The sequence below is a fragment of the Netta rufina genome, assembly GCF_964035555.1.
Source record: "Netta rufina genome assembly, chromosome: 4".
Lineage (NCBI taxonomy): Eukaryota > Metazoa > Chordata > Aves > Anseriformes > Anatidae > Netta > Netta rufina.
In genome coordinates, this window is record NC_140127.1 from 36,753,134 (window position 1) to 36,774,201 (window position 21,068).

At 44.9% G+C, this 21,068-nt stretch overlaps 1 protein-coding gene across 1 annotated transcript in view; it reads left to right on the forward strand.

The window, feature by feature from the left end:
- Window positions 1-17,771, forward strand: part of RNF150 (ring finger protein 150) — a gene marked incomplete at its 5' end in the record, with an annotated part of 120,065 nt that extends 102,294 nt beyond the window's left edge. Inside the window, one exon of the mRNA XM_084286851.1 lies at window positions 11,152-17,771. Coding sequence (XP_084142977.1) covers window positions 11,152-11,270 — 119 coding nt within the window. The 3' untranslated portion in view covers window positions 11,271-17,771. The remainder of the gene's footprint in view (window positions 1-11,151) is intronic.
- Window positions 17,772-21,068: the final 3,297 nt, after the last annotated feature.

The following is a 21,068-nucleotide window of genomic DNA, read 5'->3' on the forward strand; positions in this document are numbered from 1 at the left end:
TCCATTTTTATGGACTTACAGAATTGGTCTTTAACCTGAGCAAAATACTTTGGTCAAATGTGTCCCAGTGTTTTGGGGGCATGTGTCTGACAGTCCTACAGGGGCATGAGCACATGGTGGGGACTGGAGATGGTCAAATCCTGCAAGTCCACGTGTGGCTGGTGGAAGGCAAAACACTGCTTTCACTGCGTGGTGTCAGAGGAAAAGGCAGCAGCAGAGGAAGCGTGACACAAAATGTTACAGTCCCTGTGTGTGTCTGCTGTTTGTTGGCAGCCCTTGGGTAGGCAGAGGTGCTGGACCTTGTGGGCGGATGCCCACTGAATGCCATCCTAATCTGCCCAGACTTGGCAGGCAGAGCAGTCCCACAGCTGTGCCCTGCCTTAGGCACTGGAGCTGTTGCTGCAGCAGAGCCAGCCCCATTCTCAGGCGTGTTGTTCCCTTATACTAGGCAGGAAAGAAGACTCTTTCCCCTTAAGGTACAACTTACACTGCTAAAAGCTGTATTTTGCGTAGGAGTAAAGATGACATCCCATACATTGGTTCTTCCACCATGACTGTGTTTTGTTGGTGCTTTTTTTTCTCTTTTGGCTTCATTACCATGTGGATTTTTTCATATTTAATGAGAAGACATCCCTGGGTGGAGTTTTTATTATGGACGTTTCTAATGGATTGAAATTTCAGCCAAGGATCATCATCACCAACATGGATGGTGAGAAAGCAATCTGTACTGACACACACAAAATTCATGAGCCTGAGAAGTGCTGGGGTAATGACTTGTCCCTTTATCCTGGAAATGTCCTGAGATCCCAGGTGGAACCTGTTGGAAAGAAGGCAGGAGAGACAGTAGGAAAGATGATGTGCATGCATTTTGTTCAAGTAACCCCACCACTGCTGGGCTTTTCAGCAATCTCCTTGTGTGTGTTTTCTCATTAAATCCTCTAATATACATGCACAGCCATTTCTGTGATGCCTTTGCACAGGGCTGTTTGTTGTAACTGCTCTTGAAAGTTCAGTCTATGATTCATCAGTGTGATGGTTTGCTAGTGGCCTCACGTTTTGGAGAGCTTATGCAGTAAATGGTATTTAAAGAGGCAGATTTGAAAATTGCACACGTGCTGCCATGGTGAGCAAGCTCAGCCAGACTCACATGAGCTTGTTGAACCCCCTCATTCGAGAATTAACAGGAGTTCACTTTAAAGCAAGCTGTTGTTTTCTCTTACAGCTGTGTGCATACTTGTAGTTGAGGAAGCAGTTCATGGTGATTAAGCAGAAATGTTTTTTTTCTGCTTGTCACAGCAGCCTACGTTTGACAACAGGTTCTCACAATTAATTGCCCCCATGCAGATTTTTGCTGGCTAGTAGCCACCTTGTACATGAGCTGAAGTGAGAGTGAGAAGCTTCTGGTGTCCTTGAAGAAAAGCTGCAATAAACTGATCTCGCTTAAAACAGCCTCACCAGATCTGGCTCTGCAGGTCCCCTTTGATGCCGTAGTCTTGTGCCTTTGGTTTGCTTCTCCAGGCACTAAACCCTGCTTCTCGCGTTCCCGAGTGCCAGAGGTGGCATTCCCAGGCGTGCCATGGCTCTGGCTGTCTTTGCAGGATCCAGCAGTGCCGAAACCATTGGGCACAGCTCGTAGCAATAGGCTGCAATTTCCCCCAGGTCCATCTGGACCAGCAGATGCTGCGGAGCCCCAGCCAACACCCATCTCTACAGGTGCTCTGGGACAGGCTCTTCAGCTGCTGCAGCAGGGAGGAGGGTGCCCGTGGGGCGAGCATCCCTTCCCTCACTCCTTCCAGCCAGGAGCAGGGCACAGAGCAGCAGAGCACAGCAGAGCTGCTGTGCAGGTGTGCTCAGTAGGGACCAGCAATGAGAAGGAACGACCTCAGCTCTGTGCAGCCACAGCTGCCAAGGAGTTCCCCAAGGAGAGGTCACGATCAGACCAAGAAAAAGGTTTTGGAAACCCCTAGCTCACATTGAGCCTTTTGCTTTGATGTTGTATTGTGCCTGGGGGGACTGCAATACCTCTGTGGTGTGGGATTTGTGTGGCGTTGGCCAGGATGTCTCTATATCATTCTGAAAGGATGTTTCCTCCTTGTGCTCGTTAAGAAAAGAACAGAACTGAAGTTTCTCTTACCATTAGGTGCTTGTTCATTGAATCTAGTGCATTATGCGTCTGAGTCAGACTGTAATTTCCTTCTGCTTTCAGGCTTGCAGGAAGCAGAGTGCACTGCTGACATGTGCTCTTAAAATATAAACAGAAAAGTTCAGTGACAGCAGCAGTCACCAGTATATAGCCCACGGAAACTGTGATATACAGTTAGATTGTGTGATTATGCTTCTTGTATGTAACGTCCCTTTATTATGCCAGCCTGCCAATAGGACATAGAGCATGTAACACGTGCTGGTGTTGCACACTTCTCACCTCAGCTACTGGAAAAGTCCTTGCAATATTTCTTACGTCCTATTGACATGAACAAGCATGATCATTTTTAACTTCATCACTTAATGCTGTTTGTTTTGCAGCATCACCGAGGAGCCCTGGTCATTCAGCAGCTGCCAAGAAACGAAGTAAAAAAGTGGTCTCCAGGGCTCACCTGGCAGTTTATAGGTTCAGCATCGTGGTGCAGCAGGGACAGCCTGCAGATGTTGAAAGGCAGGGAGCGCCCCTTCCTGTCTCTACCTCAGGATGCTTCTCTCCTGAAGTTGGCTGCAATACTTGCCCTGTGACTGAGCCAGCCTCTTCAGCTGCTAACCTAGAAAACCTTTCTTTAAGTTATTTTTCAGCCATTTTTTGTAAATTAACTTCCTGGCCAACCAAAGGAATGGCAGGGCTGACTTCAGGGTAGATGTCAGGAGGGCAAACTAAGGCAGGGGAGCTGGGCCTCGCTGCTCGGATCTGCCATGCTGCCGGTACACAAAGCTATAGTTCAGCTACCTCAGAAACTAGGTCTGCATGCAGAGAAATGAAACAGAAGAGTAACAGAAATGATCAAAGAATAATGCCTGCACATGATGTATTCATAGCAGTGCTTGGGAGTGTGTGATAATAGGGAGTATAGTTCAGTCTGGGCCTAAGAGACTTATTGTAATTTGGTCAAGAGTTGAATTAGGCTTTTTGTTTAACGTGAAATGGAAAATTTAATTTAATGTTTCTTAAGATTCTTAGAGAAGTGTAGGAGATGTCAGGATGTTACCAAAAGCAGCTAAAATCTTTCACGATTGAAAACCTTTAAATCACTAAGGTCCTTAAGATCAAAACTGCCATGTGGTTGCAGCACAGTTCTTTGGTATTTCTGAATCTTTTTTATGAGAGATCTTATTTTCTGATTTTGAATCAATGCCTGAATAATTTAATGTGTTCTAAATAATAATTATTTTTAACATTTATTTCTAAAATTTACCGTGGTCATCAGATGAACATGCTCTCCTGACCAGAGTTACAGCTGGTGTGGCATGTTGGCACTGACAGTGTCTGGTGGTAAATGGTAAGAAGGGCGTGCAGCAGCATCCCACTGCTGCTCTCACCTTCCAGACAGCAGGAAGGTTCAAGGAGGAAGGGAAAAGCAGCTTTGAAAAAGGTTTAAGAGGCTGGACACCCTGCTGCAAAGGAAGCAGCATGGGTCTTGTCTGGCAATCAAACATGGGGATTAGCTGGTATGAGAGAATAGAGGGCAGTGCAAGGGACCTTAGTGCGATGACTGCATCAACTATTCAGATAATTTCTCTTATTATATTTTGACTGAGTTTCCAAGCGACAAGAGGAAAGACCCAAGGCATGAGGAGAGAGAAAATGATATTGCGGTAACTAGGCCACAGAAGGAGTTTCCCTGCTGGTCCAAGGGCAGGAACATAATGAGCATGACCCGTAAGAGTAAGGAGAAAGAGGAAAGCATACCAGAAGCAAAAATTCTAGGTTTTCTCATGCCATACTTGGAAGAGGCATGTTCATTGTACCACAAAGAGGGCTGGCAGCTCCCCCCTGAGACAGCTGATCAAGAGTTCCCAAAATGTCAGCCAGTTTCTTATAGGCAGAAGACAAATCAAAGTGTTGACTCCTAAAATGATTTTACTATGTGCTGTGAATTTCAAAGACTTGTATATTGATTCACAGACAAAATTCCAGAGAGGTAGTATGTGCTCATTAAAATGTATATACATTTATAAAATGAAAAAAATATGTATTTTCCAGCCTATCAGGTCCAAGTGTCACCATGCAATAACATCTGGTATATGTTCTGCCCTGTTTGCTGAGCTAGGAAGCAAATGTGTTTGCTATCTGTTCCATGTGTTTTATATCATCTGTATTTATTTATTTATTTATTTGCCCTTTTTGGATAGAACATTTGGGTGGTGATACTTTCCATGCTGTTTATTAAAGTGAGTTTCCTGGTCTTGCCAACACACAAGATGTCTCCTCAGGTAACTGGTATTAAAGTTTATTGCCAAAGTATAACATGTTCCAAATTTAGGCTTCAGAAAATTGGTTACATTACTAATAACGTGCCGCCCACCTTTTTTTGTTTGTTTTGATGCTTGACTTGAGATACCTGGATATGATTTCCAGAAGTGCTGAGTACTTACAGCTGTACCTGAAGGTCGCAGAAGATATGCCTGGGGCATACAATGTGCAGGTTAATGCTGTAGCTGAAAATCAGTTGTAGCATGTTTCGTTTGGGCACCCAGAGTTGGTGAATACTTTGAACAGTGACGCTTCTCCCTCTCAGTAGCTCATTTCTAGAATGATGGCGATGCTACCCCTTCATACCACAGGGTGTTTGAAGATGAGGAACTGCATCTTTGGCTGTTTTCCATGAGAAGATGCTGTATTTTCTCCAAAGATGTATCTCCTATGGAAAGATTAAAGAAAGCTTGTTACCCTTTCACTCATTAACACAACACAAGTTGGCTTTGCAAATGATATTTGTGTTTTATGTCATGTCCAGGCCCACCTATGAAGGCCCTCAGCTGCTTAGATCCAGTTAAACACATTCTTGAAACGATTTCTTACTGAATCTTGCCAGGTCACAGCGTTTGGTTCTTTCTGGTGTGCTGATGTTTGGATAGTCTTCGCAATGTTCTTCAGATGCTGTCTGCATTATCCTCAGGATGAAGCAATGTTGCCATTAGTACAGTCACAGAGCTCTGGCTTGTTGTCTGTGGAACAGACTCTAACCTTTTCTTCCAAGAAGACTTACTATGCTCAAGTACTTTTCCCCTTGCTGTGCAGATAAGTTTGTCTGCAGTGCTAGGGAATACCAATAAAACACTTCCCCAGGACTATGTTCTCAGCTGCAGCCAGCCAGACTTCTTCATCCATTTTATTAGCCTCTGTGTACAAAAGAACCGTGTTAGTAACAGGTTTTTTATAACCCTCTCCACTCAAACATATTCCCACTGCTTCTTTTGCATTAGAGATTTTATAGGCATTTTTAGTGCCTTTTATTTCAGTTGTTTTGTTGGTGCTGTTATGGCCTGATCTAAAGTGTTATGATTATCAGGATGATATGGAAGGAATTTGGCACTTATTTTATAAAATGATCCAATAAAAAGTGTTGGATGATTAATTCGAGAATAATTTTAAGAATCAATAGTGTTTTTACAGAAGACGGTTGTAGCAATAAAAGAAGTATGATTGGTACTGTTGTGGAACTAGTTGCCATTTGAGGTGCTAACTTAATAGGACCGTGCTCTTTTTCTTGTGGATCATAAGCAGCAAAGCGATGCTGTGGCAAGGTCGCACTGAGGGGGAGCAATAAGCTCTGTAATAGTGAAGTGCGTGCTTGGGCAAAGAAAAATGAGGGCTCTAGAAATGTCTCCTCTGTCCTGTCATAACTCAAATGTGATGGATAGCGTGTTCGGGTTGTTACACTGGAAGCAAAGTCTGAAAAACACTGCTTGCCTTGGCAGGTCACTGTGGCGTTGTCCTGACCAGAATCTGTTTTTGTAAAGGTCCCTTATCGATGCCTCTACTGACCCTGGATGTATTTTCTTCTCGTGTCCTCAGAGCTCCAGCTGATGGTCACATTCCTGTTTTCTTCTGGAGCAAAATGCTTCGAGACACATCTGACTGGGGACAATGTTTTTTTAATAGAAGCGAGCACCGGACTAGGATAAGGTTTATGCCACCACGTAAATTTTAGATATTTTTCTATACCTGAGGGCATACCTGTCACCCAAGATTGTGTGAATTGGCTTGGTTCTACCTTCAGAAGATGAAGTGGTATGAAATTGGATATATTTCACAGTAGTGAAAGTGTGAAATGAGTAATGAAATAAAGCCAATTTTTTGCCGTATATTTATTGTCAGAACCAGGTTTTGGAGTCCCATTGTCTGTTCTGCAATTTCAGCCACCTAGAGATGAGGTAATAACTAATAATATATTTTTTTCAAAGTATTTAATTAGATGAAGAAATCAATAATTGTTCATTTCTCCTCAAAGCTGGGCATCTACTGTCAGGAAGGGAAGGTCTGGGGAGAAATAAGACTGAGCTAAATGCTGAGCTTCAAAGATAGGCAAATAGGTTACACCTCAGTCAGTAGCACGATAGCAGCTTTTTCGTGCTCTCTGGTTCCTGACATAAGATGAAGAAAATCATTAGCAGCTGCACCGCTCTGTGCAGTGGTTTAATTGCATGCAGCGCAAGACTGAGCTCTTAGTATGCTGAATTAGTTCGCGGAGCGCTGATAATAGATGAGGGAAGGGAGGCTGACTCCCAGCTGAATAGTTCATTGCTGTGGCCCATGTTTTTAATCCACAAGAATAGGAGATTGCTGCCTTTAGTTACACTTTCAGTAGATGAATTACACATTTGGTGACAGCTCTCATTTGACATGTAATAATCAATACTTCCCTTACTCCCCAAAGGATGTAATAGCAGAGAGCTACCTGGAGGTCTAGAGGAGGAAAGAAGTCTGTCATCTTAGGCAAACCTTACAAGCATTCAATGCTGAGCGGCTTTAGCTGAATAACATTTTATTGTATTTTTTTTTTCTGTCGATTTCCTGGATGCAGATTGATTGCAGACCTCTCAGCCCAGCCAGCGGGTTCTGCAGCTTTACCAGCCCTGTGAGCATGTAGGGAATCTCAGCATCTGGGGCAAGGAAGAGCAATTTTAGGAGAGCCCCACTGCACAGCCCATGTCCTAGGGATGTCAGAGTGCAGTCAGATGCAGCCTCTTTGGAAGGAGCGCAGTGGGGAGCAGGAGTGAGGTCTCAGTGAGTGCAAAACCCACCACAGTTTTACTCCTCATCCTTGCTTAGGTCATTACAATTACATCTCGGTTTGTGCTAATGCCTGTATGTTTACGTGCAGCATGTGGCATTTTTGTAAATGCACTTTTCACTCAGTGCTGAATGCTTAAGTCCTTCCCAAGACTCTTGCAAACAGTGTCAAATTCTTAGAAACTACAGCCTAACTTTTTTCTTTTGGCATATTCATTAGTCTGTGACAGCTACACACTTACTCAGCGTTAGGAGTAGCAGCAGCAGTAGATAACCATCACTAGTGTGAAGTCTTACTGTTTTAAAGCACCCGGGTAATTAGCTATTTTCATCCTTGTTCGATTGCAGTTATACTCCAATATAAACATTCCTTAATGAACTTTGCAGCAAGTGAGGCTTTACTACTGTTGCATAGGGCAGTTCCACATCCATGGGGTAACATTCTTCCCGTGTTAGCAAAAATAAGTTTGAAGTAACACTGACTAGAGAAAGAGTTTGCTTTATTGTGCCTCTCTCAAATGAATGTGTGTCAAGGAATGTAAGTAAGTGGAAAAAGTCTGTCTGGAAGTAGGCAGCATGCTGCGGTGTATTGCGTTTCGCTGACACGAGAGGAATGTGGCAGGGAGGTCTACAGTTGCTGGCTGTAGGCGCTAGCACTCAGGCTGAGAAGCAGATTGGGATGTGCCTTTTGCTTCATTAAGCAAAAGGCTTTATGCCTGTGGCATGAAATGCTATAAAACACGGTGGAAGTATTATATAGTATTTGTTATTAGGCAGGGCTGTCAATATTAAACATCCAAAATCACAAGTGATACAAAATAAAAATGTGTAAATATTTGGAATTAAAAAATAAATAAATAAATTCCTTTTTGCTTCTCAAGATTTATTTATTTTTAAGTGAAAGCTGAGACCTTCACTGAAAAAGTTGAGATCCTCACCTTACTTCAGAGCTCTAAGACAGACAATAAATTTTACAAAACTAGTAAAAATGTGATAAAAGTTCTCAACAGTGAGGCAGGCATGCTCTGGAGAAGCTGTGCGACTGTGTAAGCTTTGTCAATGTAAATGGGAGCTAAAAGCCAGGGATGCAAAGTGCAGGCCAAGCTCCTGGCACTTGTAGTTTGCTTACCTTTAACAAAGGTCCCTAACTGTGCTGGCTCACGTTACTGAGCAGCTGGCCAACAAAAACCCTCTCACCGGTCTAGAAAGCCTGTGCTGTGTGGGGGAGGCAGAGCAGAGCAGTTTGAAGACTTGCAGCCAGATCTGCACCCAAAGATCCCAGCAGATGGTGTAACCTCAGCAGCCTCCCTGAGATCCATCATGTGCGTGTTGCGGTCGGTAGTAGGACTCTATTTACAGGACCGAGCACGTAATGCTGAGGGATGCATTAATTTCCTTGTCTTGCCTGCATCTGCCAAAGAAATGTCAGCGTTGATTCTGCAGAAGGGAAAGGAGTGAGGAGTGGTGATGTCCAAGTTTTTCTCCTCGCTCTGCTGAAGCAGCGGGCTGCAGCTTTAGGATGTTGAACAACTGTACTGTTAGCAAGCAAGGGAGATGGAGCGTCCACATTTCTGGGCGCTTCTGCAGAACTGGAGAAGCAATGCCAGCACATGGACATTTTTAGGATCCTTTGTTCGTTTTTCTTACTGACCTGCACTTCAGTCACAAAGAAAATAAACTGCAGAGCCTGTAGGACTAAGAAGGAAGAATTGCAGTAATTATATAAAGTTTTTAATGTAAAATTCAAGTTTGCTATTTTGAAAAGCTTGTGCTTCTGTACGTAGGTGGGTTAGAAAGTTGGTAGGCAAGCTGTAGATCTGCTTTGTTCTGTCCATTTTGAAGGCAGTTGAGATCTTTTTCTGCTGTGCAGCCCTGGAAGGAATGGCAGATCTTGTAATAACATTTCAGCACCACAAACACTTCTCCCTTGGCTCTCTGACACTTGGTGTTGGCCACTCGGACTGCCCATTCAGCATGCACGTGGCTCGCTCCCACCATTCAGCCCATTCTTTCCTGCACAGCTCTCATTCAGATGAGAATCACCTTTCTCTCTAAACACTCTGAGCAGCTATTTAACATTGCCATGCCTTGGGGACGCTGTCAGGAGAATGTCAACTTTCTCTTGGGTCAACATTTAAACCACTATTGTCATTGTTTTTTAAGAATTGTATTAGTTATACTGACAAATTCCAGTTCATCACAGCTGGTTCCAGTGGTCTGGAACCAGATGGTTCTGACTCAGGGAGCTGTGACCACTGCACTCGGTGCTCTAGGCTGTGGTGTTGCACTTCTGCACTCTTGGGTCTAGCAGTTCACCCAACGGTTCCATGTCATTGGAGCCCACTGAGGTCTGCGTGACGTACCATTGTTTGTAAGGACCTACTCCACCCCCAGGAGAAATATTTATAGTCTGAAGCAATGCCTTGAAGCGTTTTGCTACTGCCATATTGATGGGGGAAAAAATGCACAGTTGCAGAGAGGCTGTGTGTATTAATTATTTATCTTGCAATCAAGAAAGTATAAAAATAATCCAGGGTGGAAAATGGGGAGGGTTCTAAAGGAACACGCTGGTTCTTTCAGTTTGAATAATGCAGACCTCACTGAAGCTTTCTCTCCAGAACATGAGGTCTAATCACAGCACAAATAAATAAATGCTTTTTCTCTGGAACTGACTTAAAAATCATGTAGCTCTTGAGAGAAGACTAATTGTGCTCACTTAACTTCAAGTAAATACGTAAACTGTGAGGAGTTATTGTTTTCCTGGCTTCCCTGTAATCTTTCATATTTGTTATTTTTTAGATATTCAACTTCTAGACTTTTTAGCATCAGTCAAGCTCTGCTTCTATTGTCTGAAAAATAAATATGCAAAGGAAAAACTGCCACAGATTTTAATACCTTGTATTGTTACGGTGTAAGTACCATCGTTGTAATTAAACCGCTTGAACACAGAAACCATCAACTTCTTCTCTCAGGGACTCAGCCACCCAGGTGATTTTTGTGCCTTTGAAAATCTCCCCAGAGATCCAATGCACTCTGCTTCTCTTGAGTGTTCTTGAAATAAAATTAGCTTTTAGTCCTTTAAAATCTGTTGCTTTTATCTGCTACTAAATACATACAGAGTAAGCGCTGCAGGATCAAAACAAAAATAAGTTATTCCTCCCACACTTGTAGTTTTGATGGGATTTTCAGTTTCACAAAAGTCAATAATCTGATTCTTTCTGTATTTGGGATCGTGGCGGATTAAGGTAGGTCCGTTTGGACTGGATCAGGAACCTGCAAGGTGCCTGGAAATCAAAGCAGAGGGTGGGCAGAAAAGGGGCCTGAAAATGAGAGAGAAGGCACCAGAGGTGGCCTGGTCTCATGTGCTGGGACAGAACTAATGATCCCCATGTTGGTCCTTCCAGCAATTTGCCTAGCAACCTTGTGAAAGCCTCTGAGAACATAATTTATCACCTAGTGAGGGTCTGGGCAGATTTTTTTCCGAATAGAAATTTTCCTGATGACCAACCCATTCCACTGTGCCCATGACTTTGTCCTTACCTTGTTGCCTCTGGGGGAAAGAGTAGGATGATGGCAGGTCGGGGAGGGGGAAGAAGGTGAGGGAAGTGTGCAGGTGTGTGAGAGGAAGGTCATGGGGATGAAAGGCCTGAACGGAGAGCCCTGGGAGGATGAGGAAGGGCAGAAAGTACTACTCATCCAGGCTCCTTGTCATCATGTTTCTCTCTACAGATGGGGTCAAATTTGTGATGTTTTTGAAATGTTTTAGATATTGAGTAAGAGCAAAGTTTGGAAACTGAGCACAACCTCAGCTGTGGAGGAACCTGGATCTGCCTTTGGGTCCTATCTGCAAACCTGAAAAATGGTAATCCTTTGACATGTAAGCAAGATGCGAACATAATGCCTTTTTCCTGTCTTTTCTACCCTCACAGATGAACAGGAGCCAGCAGTCAGCAGTGATTCAGATATTTCACTGATTATGGCAATGGAGGTTGGACTCTCCGATGTGGAGCTTTCTACTGATCAAGACTGCGAAGAGGTGAAGTCTTGAAAAACAAACAGAGCTCCGACACTAAACTACAGGGGAGGGTCACAGGGAGGGACCGAGTCAGCTTCCTAGGATTTGGACCAGTCATGCACATGCCTCCAGAGCACTGTCACTCCTGCACACTCCATTCTGAGATGGTCACGAAAAGCAATAGCAACAGTTGTGTCTGCCTGGATGCAGTTCCGTCATCTTACATACGTTTGGTTTGTTCACATGGGAGATGAACACTTCCAGTTTACCCACGTGCTTGAGAGCAGTCATGTAACTCTTCATGGCTCATAAATACGCAACTGAAATGACAGCTTGAGTGTTTTCTACACTTGTTTGCTCGGGTTTTTGTTTCCTTTTTTTTTGGGGGGGGAAAAGACGTACGTTTGTTACATTTGTTTGTTTATAGTTTGTTATGGATAGACACACCCGTTTTTGTTGACTGACGCCCAGCTTTTTCAAGAGTTCAATCCAGAAACCTGAATTCCAGTTCACTGGTCACTTCGTGATCCAACTCCAGGACGTGTCATTGCCTGTTGCTTCTTCATGAAGTACACAGGGCTTCAGAAGGATGGTGCACCAGCACCCTGTAATAATGTGAAGCCTGCTTTCATTAAGTGGAGCCTTTGAAACTGTGTATTCTGAAGGCCTTTATCTGTAAGAGAGCTCTGAAATAACAAAGATTGCAGAGATTTGGTTTAAAACAGCATTATGTTGACTTTTACATAGAGCTCTATTTGAGACAAGTATGGTGCAGTGTGGAGGGAAGGAAAGAAAAGCATTAAGCTTCACCCTATGCTAGATGTATACTACCAGTAGCGGTCAGTACATTGACAGCCTTCCTTCAAGTTACAGGGCTACAGCAGAAGATCTAGTGTAACATCGCATCTTTGCTTAATTTTGCAGACCAGATCTGACCAGTAGATCAGATGGAAGAGTGTCTGAGGGATTTCCAGAGGGTGCTTGTTAACAGCTGTGCGTTATGCAGACAAAAAAAATGTTCTTAGAAGGGGTCTGGAGATGCTGATATCAGTGTCAGAAGTTGTTGATGAAGCAGGAGGCAGCTGGATGAAATGTTTACTTACCGCTTTGTTTTTGTTTTTTTTTTTTTTTCTTTCTGCGTTTCTCCTTTTTTTTTTTTTTTTTTTTTTTTTAACTGCAGCTTTTGCCTGCTTGTTACCCAACACAAGAGTTCAGGTGGTTCATTGCCGTCCAGAGTCCCTGTTAACATTGCTGCAAGCATAACAGAATACTTGCAATTTATATAAGTATGTATACCAAAACATTTTGGGTAGGGAGGAAGGAATTTGTAAATAAGGAGAAGTAACGCAAATCAAAATGTCTAAATAATAATGATCTGTGATTATTATTAGTCCATACTGAATTATGCTTTCCAGGAAAAAAAGCTTTTTTTTACTTGTTCAACCTATGATTTCATTTTTCAAAATATTCAACTGTGAAAAAGCACTCTTAGCTAACTGTTTTACAAGAGTAAATGCTTTCTGTTGACAGTCAGATGATTTGAATCACATTACTGGCTCCCGAGTAGGTCAGCAGAATCAATGATTTGTCTTATATCGAAATTTCATGGAGAGGTCAAACATCTTCGCTTGAGTCACAGCAGCATCTCAAAACGCAACTGTTAGCGTTCTTGCTATATTTAATCTTCCTTGTGGATTTATTCATTAGCTGTGGAAAACAGCTCCCACCCAAAATTCATTTTATCAGAGCTTATTCAGGAACAAATGCAGTTAGAACCATCCCCAACATTTTGGACAACTTGCATTTTTATTACAGGAAGAAGGAAGAATTATCCTCCATACTTTTGGTTCAGTTCATTTTATAGCTTGTTTTTTGTGATGTTCTTAGTCCCTAAATTGCGGGGTATGTTTGAGGCTTCAAAACCATGATCCAGACATGTGCTGTTACATTTTTATATGCCATTCAAAAGAACATCTCTTTTTAATTAGAGAGATGCAAGCAGCTGGAAATCTGTTGTAAAAAGGAAGTTAGAGACTGTTCCGGAGGGCGCGGCTGAGTCACTCTCGCCAATCGTTGTGGTTCTGTTATCACATTTTCCTTATTCTTTAATACCTCCTCTGTTCCCTGCCACTCTGGGAAAGGCCCACACTGTCAGGGGAACCGATGCTGAAATTTACCCCTTCACAAGAGTTCAGACAAGGTACCGATCACATCAGCTCCACTTAAGCTCTGGAAGTAATGCTGAAGTAGGATTTAAGTGGTGCTTATACCTCATACTGGCCCTCCACATAGGAGGGAAATTCATTGCGAGTGACTTCAGGGGAAAGAGAAGCTGGTTATATACCCAGTCAGGGCTCCCTACGGAAAGAACACACACCGGCACAGTTTCTTCCCTAGCGCTGGAGCCTGGGTGCTACATGTCACAGGAACATCACGAACACGATGTCCAAGTTGTCAGTGATCCTCTAACATCCGCCCGCGGCACCCAGCATGCAAACAGAACTCCTGGCTGAATCATTTGGGTTGCAGAGGACCTGTCACAAAGTCTTCATTTTGTTTTACAAGCTGAATTAACTTAATGGACAAACTGACGGAGTCCCCCACAGCACAGCAGAGCAAGCGAGGTCTGCGTTTGCACAAGAGGCTGGAGGGAAAAAAAAAAAAAAAAGCAAAAAAAAAAAGCAAGGCAGGAGGTGATGCTGAAGTGGGTCATTTGCAGGCAAAATCCTTAAAGGGAGCTGTGCGCAACAGGACAGCACACAGACTGTAACTACGACCCTCCCCATATCTCTAGAAGCTGGGAAAGGGTTTTGGAGAGGGATCACACTCTGCATGCTGTTGTTGTAAGTATCCCATCCTAGACCTGGTCCTTAAGGGGCCAAGGCTGGCCAGGGACGGAGTGCTAGGCTGGGTGAGATGATTTTGTGCACCACCAGATTATGGTCTTTCAGAAGAGTCATCCTAGCAAATCTGGGTCAGGAGACTTCCAGCTTTTGTTTTCCAAATTCTGCAGTTTTGCTCAGGAAAGATGTTTCTGTCTCTCTCCTCAGGTGTTGTGTAGCTGTGAGTGCTGTTATGTGATAACAAGTGCAAGGCCAGGTTACACAGCGCTGAGGGCAGAACTTAGGAAAGCACTTAAGTAAATGTTTTAATCCGTCCTTGTTCAGAAAAGCACTTAAGGCTGATGTTGGACTTGCTCTGAAATCACGTTATTTTCAACAGGTCTTCTATAGCATATTTAAGACTGGGTCAAATGGAAATGTTTTCCTAAAGCAGGTCCTGGCCCAAATGTCCTTTGTATACATAACCTGTGAAATGCCTTGGCAATTTGAGGTGCTTCATGAATATTAAGACCCCAGAGGTATGTTTGTAAGACATGCGAAAGCCTTAACTCTGCAGACCCTCATGCCCATGCAGTTTTGCCTATGTGAATCCTTCCCCTGTGATTCCTCTTAGGGTAAAACTAAATCTCCTCATCAGCAGGTTTGGGCACGATTGGTCCCTTCCTGAACGTTTTGTGATTCCTCTGTACTGCTGCCCGCCACACCAGGGCTCTGGCATTAAATAGGTGGGATTCAGATGCTGTGGGCACAGCCCTGCCTGCTCAGAACAGAGAGCAGCCTTTAGCATGCAGCCAGGAGGGGGAAAAAAAAAAAAATGTTCAGGTGCGTAATTCTGCACACTCATGCCGTGATGTGGATGGCTTTGCTGCAGCAGCCGCTGCCCGGACAGCACAGCTGGGATGGGGGACGCCTCCTGCATGGGGCTGGTGGCCAGAAGGAAGCACAGCTCTGAGAAATGTTCTTGTCACTAGGCTCATTGTGTGTCTCTGTAAACTCTTCCTGTTCCTGTCACCTGAGGCTCTTTTCTCTTATTTCCCGTTGGTGAGCACAGTGCGGAAAAAGCGCCAGCTTGTCTTCACTCTGGCTGGGTTGCAGGAGGAAAGCTGGACAGGCAGAGCCTGAGTTCCCTTTGGTTTTCATGGGTTTCATTGAACTGCTTTCCCAAAGGCCCGTTCAATAGGTAGAAGATGTAAAAAGTAGCATGGGCAGAGTTTTGTGCTCAAAACCAACCTCATGTGTGCGTGTGGATGTGCAAGGCACCAGCTCTGCTGCTTCCCTTCCTCAGCTCACCCATTCTGCTGCAGGCACAGGTCTGGCACTTGCTGAGAGTTTGAGGTTTGTTTTTTTCCCAACTGCATCAAAGCCTCAAAAACAGGACAGGGACAATGGTAGCGTGCAGTTTGTTCTTTAAGCAGTCTATAGAATTAAGATTCCACATACACATATACAAGTACATTGATACAGCTATGGAAACTGCATTGTAGTGAAAACAGAAGCTGCTGCCATTTTTAGAGTGTTTCCATATGTGAGAGAAGCAGGCAATAAAGAAAAAGGCTTTATAGAAGTAACTTGAAAAAAAATACTGAGATCGTATACTATGAGAGGTCCCTAGGATCTCACTGCTTTAATTTAGTGATGTCTGGGTCAGATCCAGAGAATGCTGTTGCAAGAAAGTCCATACTTTGTCTCTTGCTGAATGCCCAGTTTGTGATACCTCCTTACTTTGTTAACAAAATGAACCCAAGCACTGGAGACAGATCTAGCTCAGAATTCAATGTTTCACAAGGAATATGCATTTTGTGATCCGAAGTCTTTGTTGTTGCACCTGTTAATCCACCCTCTTTTCCCCTTTGCTAAATAAAAAGAAACACTTGTCCAACTTGAAAAATGTTGAGCTCAGAAGATGTTTGCCTACAGAAGAATTGCAATGGCAGGTATCTGCAGATCACTTAACACCTCTACGTGCTTTTAGTCATCAGTACACAGTGACAGATTTTCTGTAAAACATGTTACATTTCCCATTCTGGTTAAACCTGGAGTGCAGTCATCATATGAATTTTCCATTTTTTTGCCTTACAAACTTTTTCCTTTGAATGTATGCTGCAGCCCCTTGAGGGGATTCAGTGCTTAATGAGCAAAGATGAGGGCACGAGCCTTCATGGATAATCTCTAGGCTGCAAGCCCTTGTTCTGATGATTGGTCTGTACTGAAACAACGACACAGGTTATGTTCAGCAGCAGGAGATGCCTTTCAGCCTGGGCAGCGGGCAGCTCCCAGGTTGTGTTTGTAAGAGGCTTGTTCCTTCCTGGTCATTGTCCATAGAAAGCTGATGAGCATAGAGTGTGAAATAAGCCAGGAGTGCGAGTTTACAGTCTGTGCAAACCAAGAAAACCGATAGTCATTTATGGCCTTCTAATTCACTAGCAATAATGGAGATTTTTTTTTTTTTTTTTAACCCATTGTTCTTGTAGAGCCCAGTTGTAGGTTGAAAGTTACTGGTCTGCTAAAGCTGTGGGCCAGGACGAGTCCAAACAGAAGCAGGAGGACTTGGTTTGCTCTTGTGATGCATCCGTTTTGCAGGACTGAAGCGGCAGAGAAAACCAGCCTGTTCCTTGCCAGCCCCAGGCACGAAGGATTGCGCTAACGTGAGCCTTGGCTGCAGGGAAGGGAAACAGTGGGATCAAACTAAGGCTGTGCAGATCCTACCCTCGCACCTCTCTGGTAACTTCACACTGACCTCGTGTAGCGCCCAGCCGGAGGGAGGCAGCCGCAGTGCAGAGGATCAGCGCCTTCGGGTGCGCCCCGTGCATCACCCTGATAGCGTAGAAGGGCTCACGGATAAATGTCCTGCAGTACGGCTCAGCGTGGGGGCTGAGGAAGAGGCAGGCCCTGGGCTTCGGGCAGATTCAGGGGAACCCAACCACTTCGTAAGCAGGGCTGCTGCTTCACTGAGGAGCACTGAGTGCAAACAGGCTCGTTTGGTTTACAGATGCAGCGTTTGAGCATATATGGGGCAACCGGTCTGACAGATAGAAATCAATTCAGTTCAAGCAGCAGCAAACACCAACATAAGGAAATATTTTAGGGGAAAGGGAAAATGAAGGTGGAGGTGTTTTAGCAGACTTTTTGAATAGGGACAATTGATCCAAGACAAGCAGTCCTTTCCTTCAGACAAGCCCTTACCTGAACTAATTGATAGCTCCGCAGCTGGCAGGGGAGCCAGGTGGGCTTTTGACTGCGGGTGCAGCAGCTGGGGGCGCCGAGCGAGGGCCAAGGGTGCCCTCTGCTGCGCAGCTGCCACCCACCAGGCAGGAGCAGCTCCCAGCGCTTTATCTTCCCTGGCACTTCTGTTCTGTGGAGAAAAAAAAAAAAAAAAAAAATTAATAAATAAAAGCTTTCTGAGCATAAGCTGTATTTCAAAGAGAGAAACAGAGGAGATGAGAGGAATGAAAGGCGTTGTGGAGTTTGAATGGAAAGTCAACGGATGAGTTTTCCATCTGAAATTAATCTTGACCCTCCCAACTATTTTAATTGTGAATTGGTGGAAGTTTGTTCTTTCTGGAGTGAATGCCAAAAAAAAAAAAAAAAAAGACAAAAAGAAGAAACAGCATTTTCCCTTTTTATTTCCTGATTTTTCAGTCCTGTTTAGTGTTAAAAATAACAAGATCAAGGCGCTTGGTTGCTCTGAATGTATACGGTTATTATAGATGTCAATATCTAAATGTTTTGTATGTACGTAATACCACCCTCACTTCTTGTTTCACGTTTAGGAACCTGAAATGACTGTACCATTTTGTAACTAGAAATGTAAAGAGGGGACAGGGGGTGGGAGGGTCTGTTATTTTTATAGCAAGATGTTCCTTGTATTTAGCGAGCATTTAAAATGGTTTTGTACTTGTCCAAATATACATTCCATCCATTTCCAGAAGAGAATTATTTTTATTTAGAGTAGTTTATAAGCAAACCAAAAAAAATAATAAAATAAAATACAATGTCCCATTTGTACACAGTTCATGAACATAGCAGAAATATTGTTTTCCAGTGATGGCTCCAAAGTTTTTCCAACAATGTCTTCTCTCACACACTGCACAGCCATACCAGCAAATGCCAATATCAAAAAGGGAAGGAAAAAAAAAAAAAAAAAAAAGAACAAAATAAATACCATATGCATCAGCATACAGCTTACCAAAATAATTTCCAGTTAGGAAACAATGTTCTGTATCAGTGAAATTCTCCCAGGCTGCTGTTGGTCCAGCTGCGGACACCGGGAGCGGCTCTGCTTCAGCCCTGTCCCTGCCCAGTGGGGCTGACAGCCCGATGAAGCTGGGGGGATGTGGCAGGGTTGTTGCATACATGCACACATACACACGTGTGAACTCACTGGCACGCTGCATCTTCTGTTGTCTGCAGGTCCGTCAGGACCGGGGCCTGTTCTTGGCTGAAGCTCTTGCCGGTACTGCCGGCGCTTTCTGTAGCCTGACCGTGTTGTGCTGTTTGTGACGGTGGGAACTACCCTTCAGCTCCACGAATAAAATACAGTTCCTTTCTTCAGGTTGCTACACTTCGGTGTAGGAAACACCTAGAGAAAGACCAGGGCAAAATCATACTGTAGCATTTGCATAGGCAGTTCTTTTCCTTAGCTTTTTTTCCCTGCTACCTGTGAATTTGCTGCCAAAACAGAGCAGTAGCAATTTGTGAAGCAAGCCTTTTTTTCTAGCATCACTTTCTGTACAGCATTGCACATATAGTTTAACTCTTTGCTGATACTTTGTAATGTGTACATCTTCCCTTTCAATGCACTTTATCTCTTGAACAATGTGGGAGTCAGAGAGCTACCACCTTAAAGGGATTTGCCTGAAATCATGGGGCACACACTTTTTTTTTTCATCTTGCTTTGTTATATACTGTAAATGCTAAAGAGCATGGACAGTGACTCAGCTGGGGGAAGTACCAAAATGTTAAGGCTAATATTTGAAGCGTTATTCAGTAGTACAACACGGCTATTTTTGTTATATAGAAGATTATAATGTAAATATGTGAGACTGTGTTATTATGTACTAGTAAAATATTGCAACTATCAAAGTTAAGATTGTGAATTCTGAGGAATTTTATTGCAAGTTTTTTAATAAAACGAATCTGATTACTGTGTCATACGTATTTTCTAACAGACAGTAAAGCTGGCATTTCCTGATGCGTCAAAGTCGCTGATTGTTTCTCACTGAACATGGCTGCTGCTGCCTTTGGCACCGATGCAAAGCAGAAGCTCCGGCCAGGAGGGACCCGAGCTGCAGCCTGGCCTCCAGCCACAGCTGCTGCCCTCGCTCTCCCCGTCCTTCAGCTGCTTTTGGTCAGAAAGCGGTGGCTGTGCGGGAGGTGAGCACCTCCTCATCCTGGAGGAAGAGCTGGGGTCACCCTAGGCCCTGGGCAGCATGTGCTAAAATAGCTTTAAGGTGCGACGGCTCTGCCGTGCCACAGAGAGCATTGAACTGCCCGTGCAAGGAGTCGTCTGGCTGCTCTTCCCTGTCCCACTCGTCCCCAAAGGTGTCCCCTGGGCTGGGGGCAGAGGGCAATTTGAGGTATCACCAGCCCAGGATCCCGGTCTGTGCTTTTCTCCCTATGAACACGTACTTGCCGGGCGGCCACAGGAGGGAGCAGGCCCGGTTCCCTCGGCCCGCAGCGGAGCGAGTTGCTGTGGGATCAGCAAACACAACGCAGCTGCTGCCAGTGCTGCAGATCGTGTGGGCACAGCGTGCTCGGGTATCGCAGCAGAAGTAAGCCAGTGCGCGGCTGCTGGGAATGGCAGCAGGGCTATAAATAACGAGGGGCGTGCGGCAATTAATTCCAGGATGCAGGCACATACTTACGGCTGGGGTGACATCACTCTTCGCCACTGCGTATGGGCTCCGTCTCTAGTCAAAGTGCAGCAATAAAGCTATGCTGCTCTGTGCTTTTTTTTTTTTTTTCCTCCAAAGTCAAATTGTTCTCGCTCCTGTGATTGCAGGAGGTGACCTTCAGACCTGTCACAGACAGTTGAGAGGACTCAGGACTCAAAAGAAATTATCCAGATTTGTACTGTGCCAGCCAACCCAGGGTCCCTCCTGTCCCATGATACCCAAAATGTGCTAGGAAAGCAAGCACGCTTTGTGCTGCACATCTGAGGGTGCCCTAAGGGACACTGCATTTCCTGCACCGAGTCTTGGGGATTCCCAGGAAAACAGCTCCGAGAAAGCAGCAATGCCACATGGGGTGAGCAGGTCTGGGGGAGGCCCATAGGGAATAAGAGGATTTACGGTCCAAAATAAATCAGATGGGTTGGTGCATTCATACCTACCATAGATCAGCCACAAGAAGCCAGTGCTCAGTCAGGGAGGGTGCAATTTTGCAGCACACTCGTTCCTCAGCCTCTGCGCCCCATGCAAAATGAGCAAGCCCTGGCCACAGCTGAAGCAGGGGACACATCACCACCCTCACGTGCCTGGGCCACCCTGTGCTGCAGGCCACCACCACGCTCCTCTGGCCATGCTGCTGGACAGCTGCCCCTCAGCACCCTGCCTTCACCAGTCCGGCCTGCCCCCTGACAGGTTGCAAGGAGAGGCTTGTGCAGGGAGGCCGGCAGCGGCAGCTGAAGCCCAGGCAGCTGTCCTCCTGCTCTAGCTAGGAGCATGGTAGCTCCTGGCAGAGAGACAGAGCAGACAGCTGGGAGTGGTAACGCCTCAGACGTGTTGGCCGAGCCCCAGAGCTCATCTGTCAGAGCCCAGAGCTCAGGCGAGGTTGTTCCCCTGCCCTGCTTGGGGCAGCCGTGCTGGCGCTGGCCCACAGCCCTGGCCTGCATCTGACTCTGAGCAGACGCCCATGAAGGCACAGCAGTAAGGCAGTCGCCCCCTCTGAGTTGCTTCTGGCTTTCCAGACATCCTGCACGTCCCGGCTGCAGGGGCCAGGCTCGCTCGGTCATGTTTTGTGTGGACAGGACACCGGCACATCCTCGCCG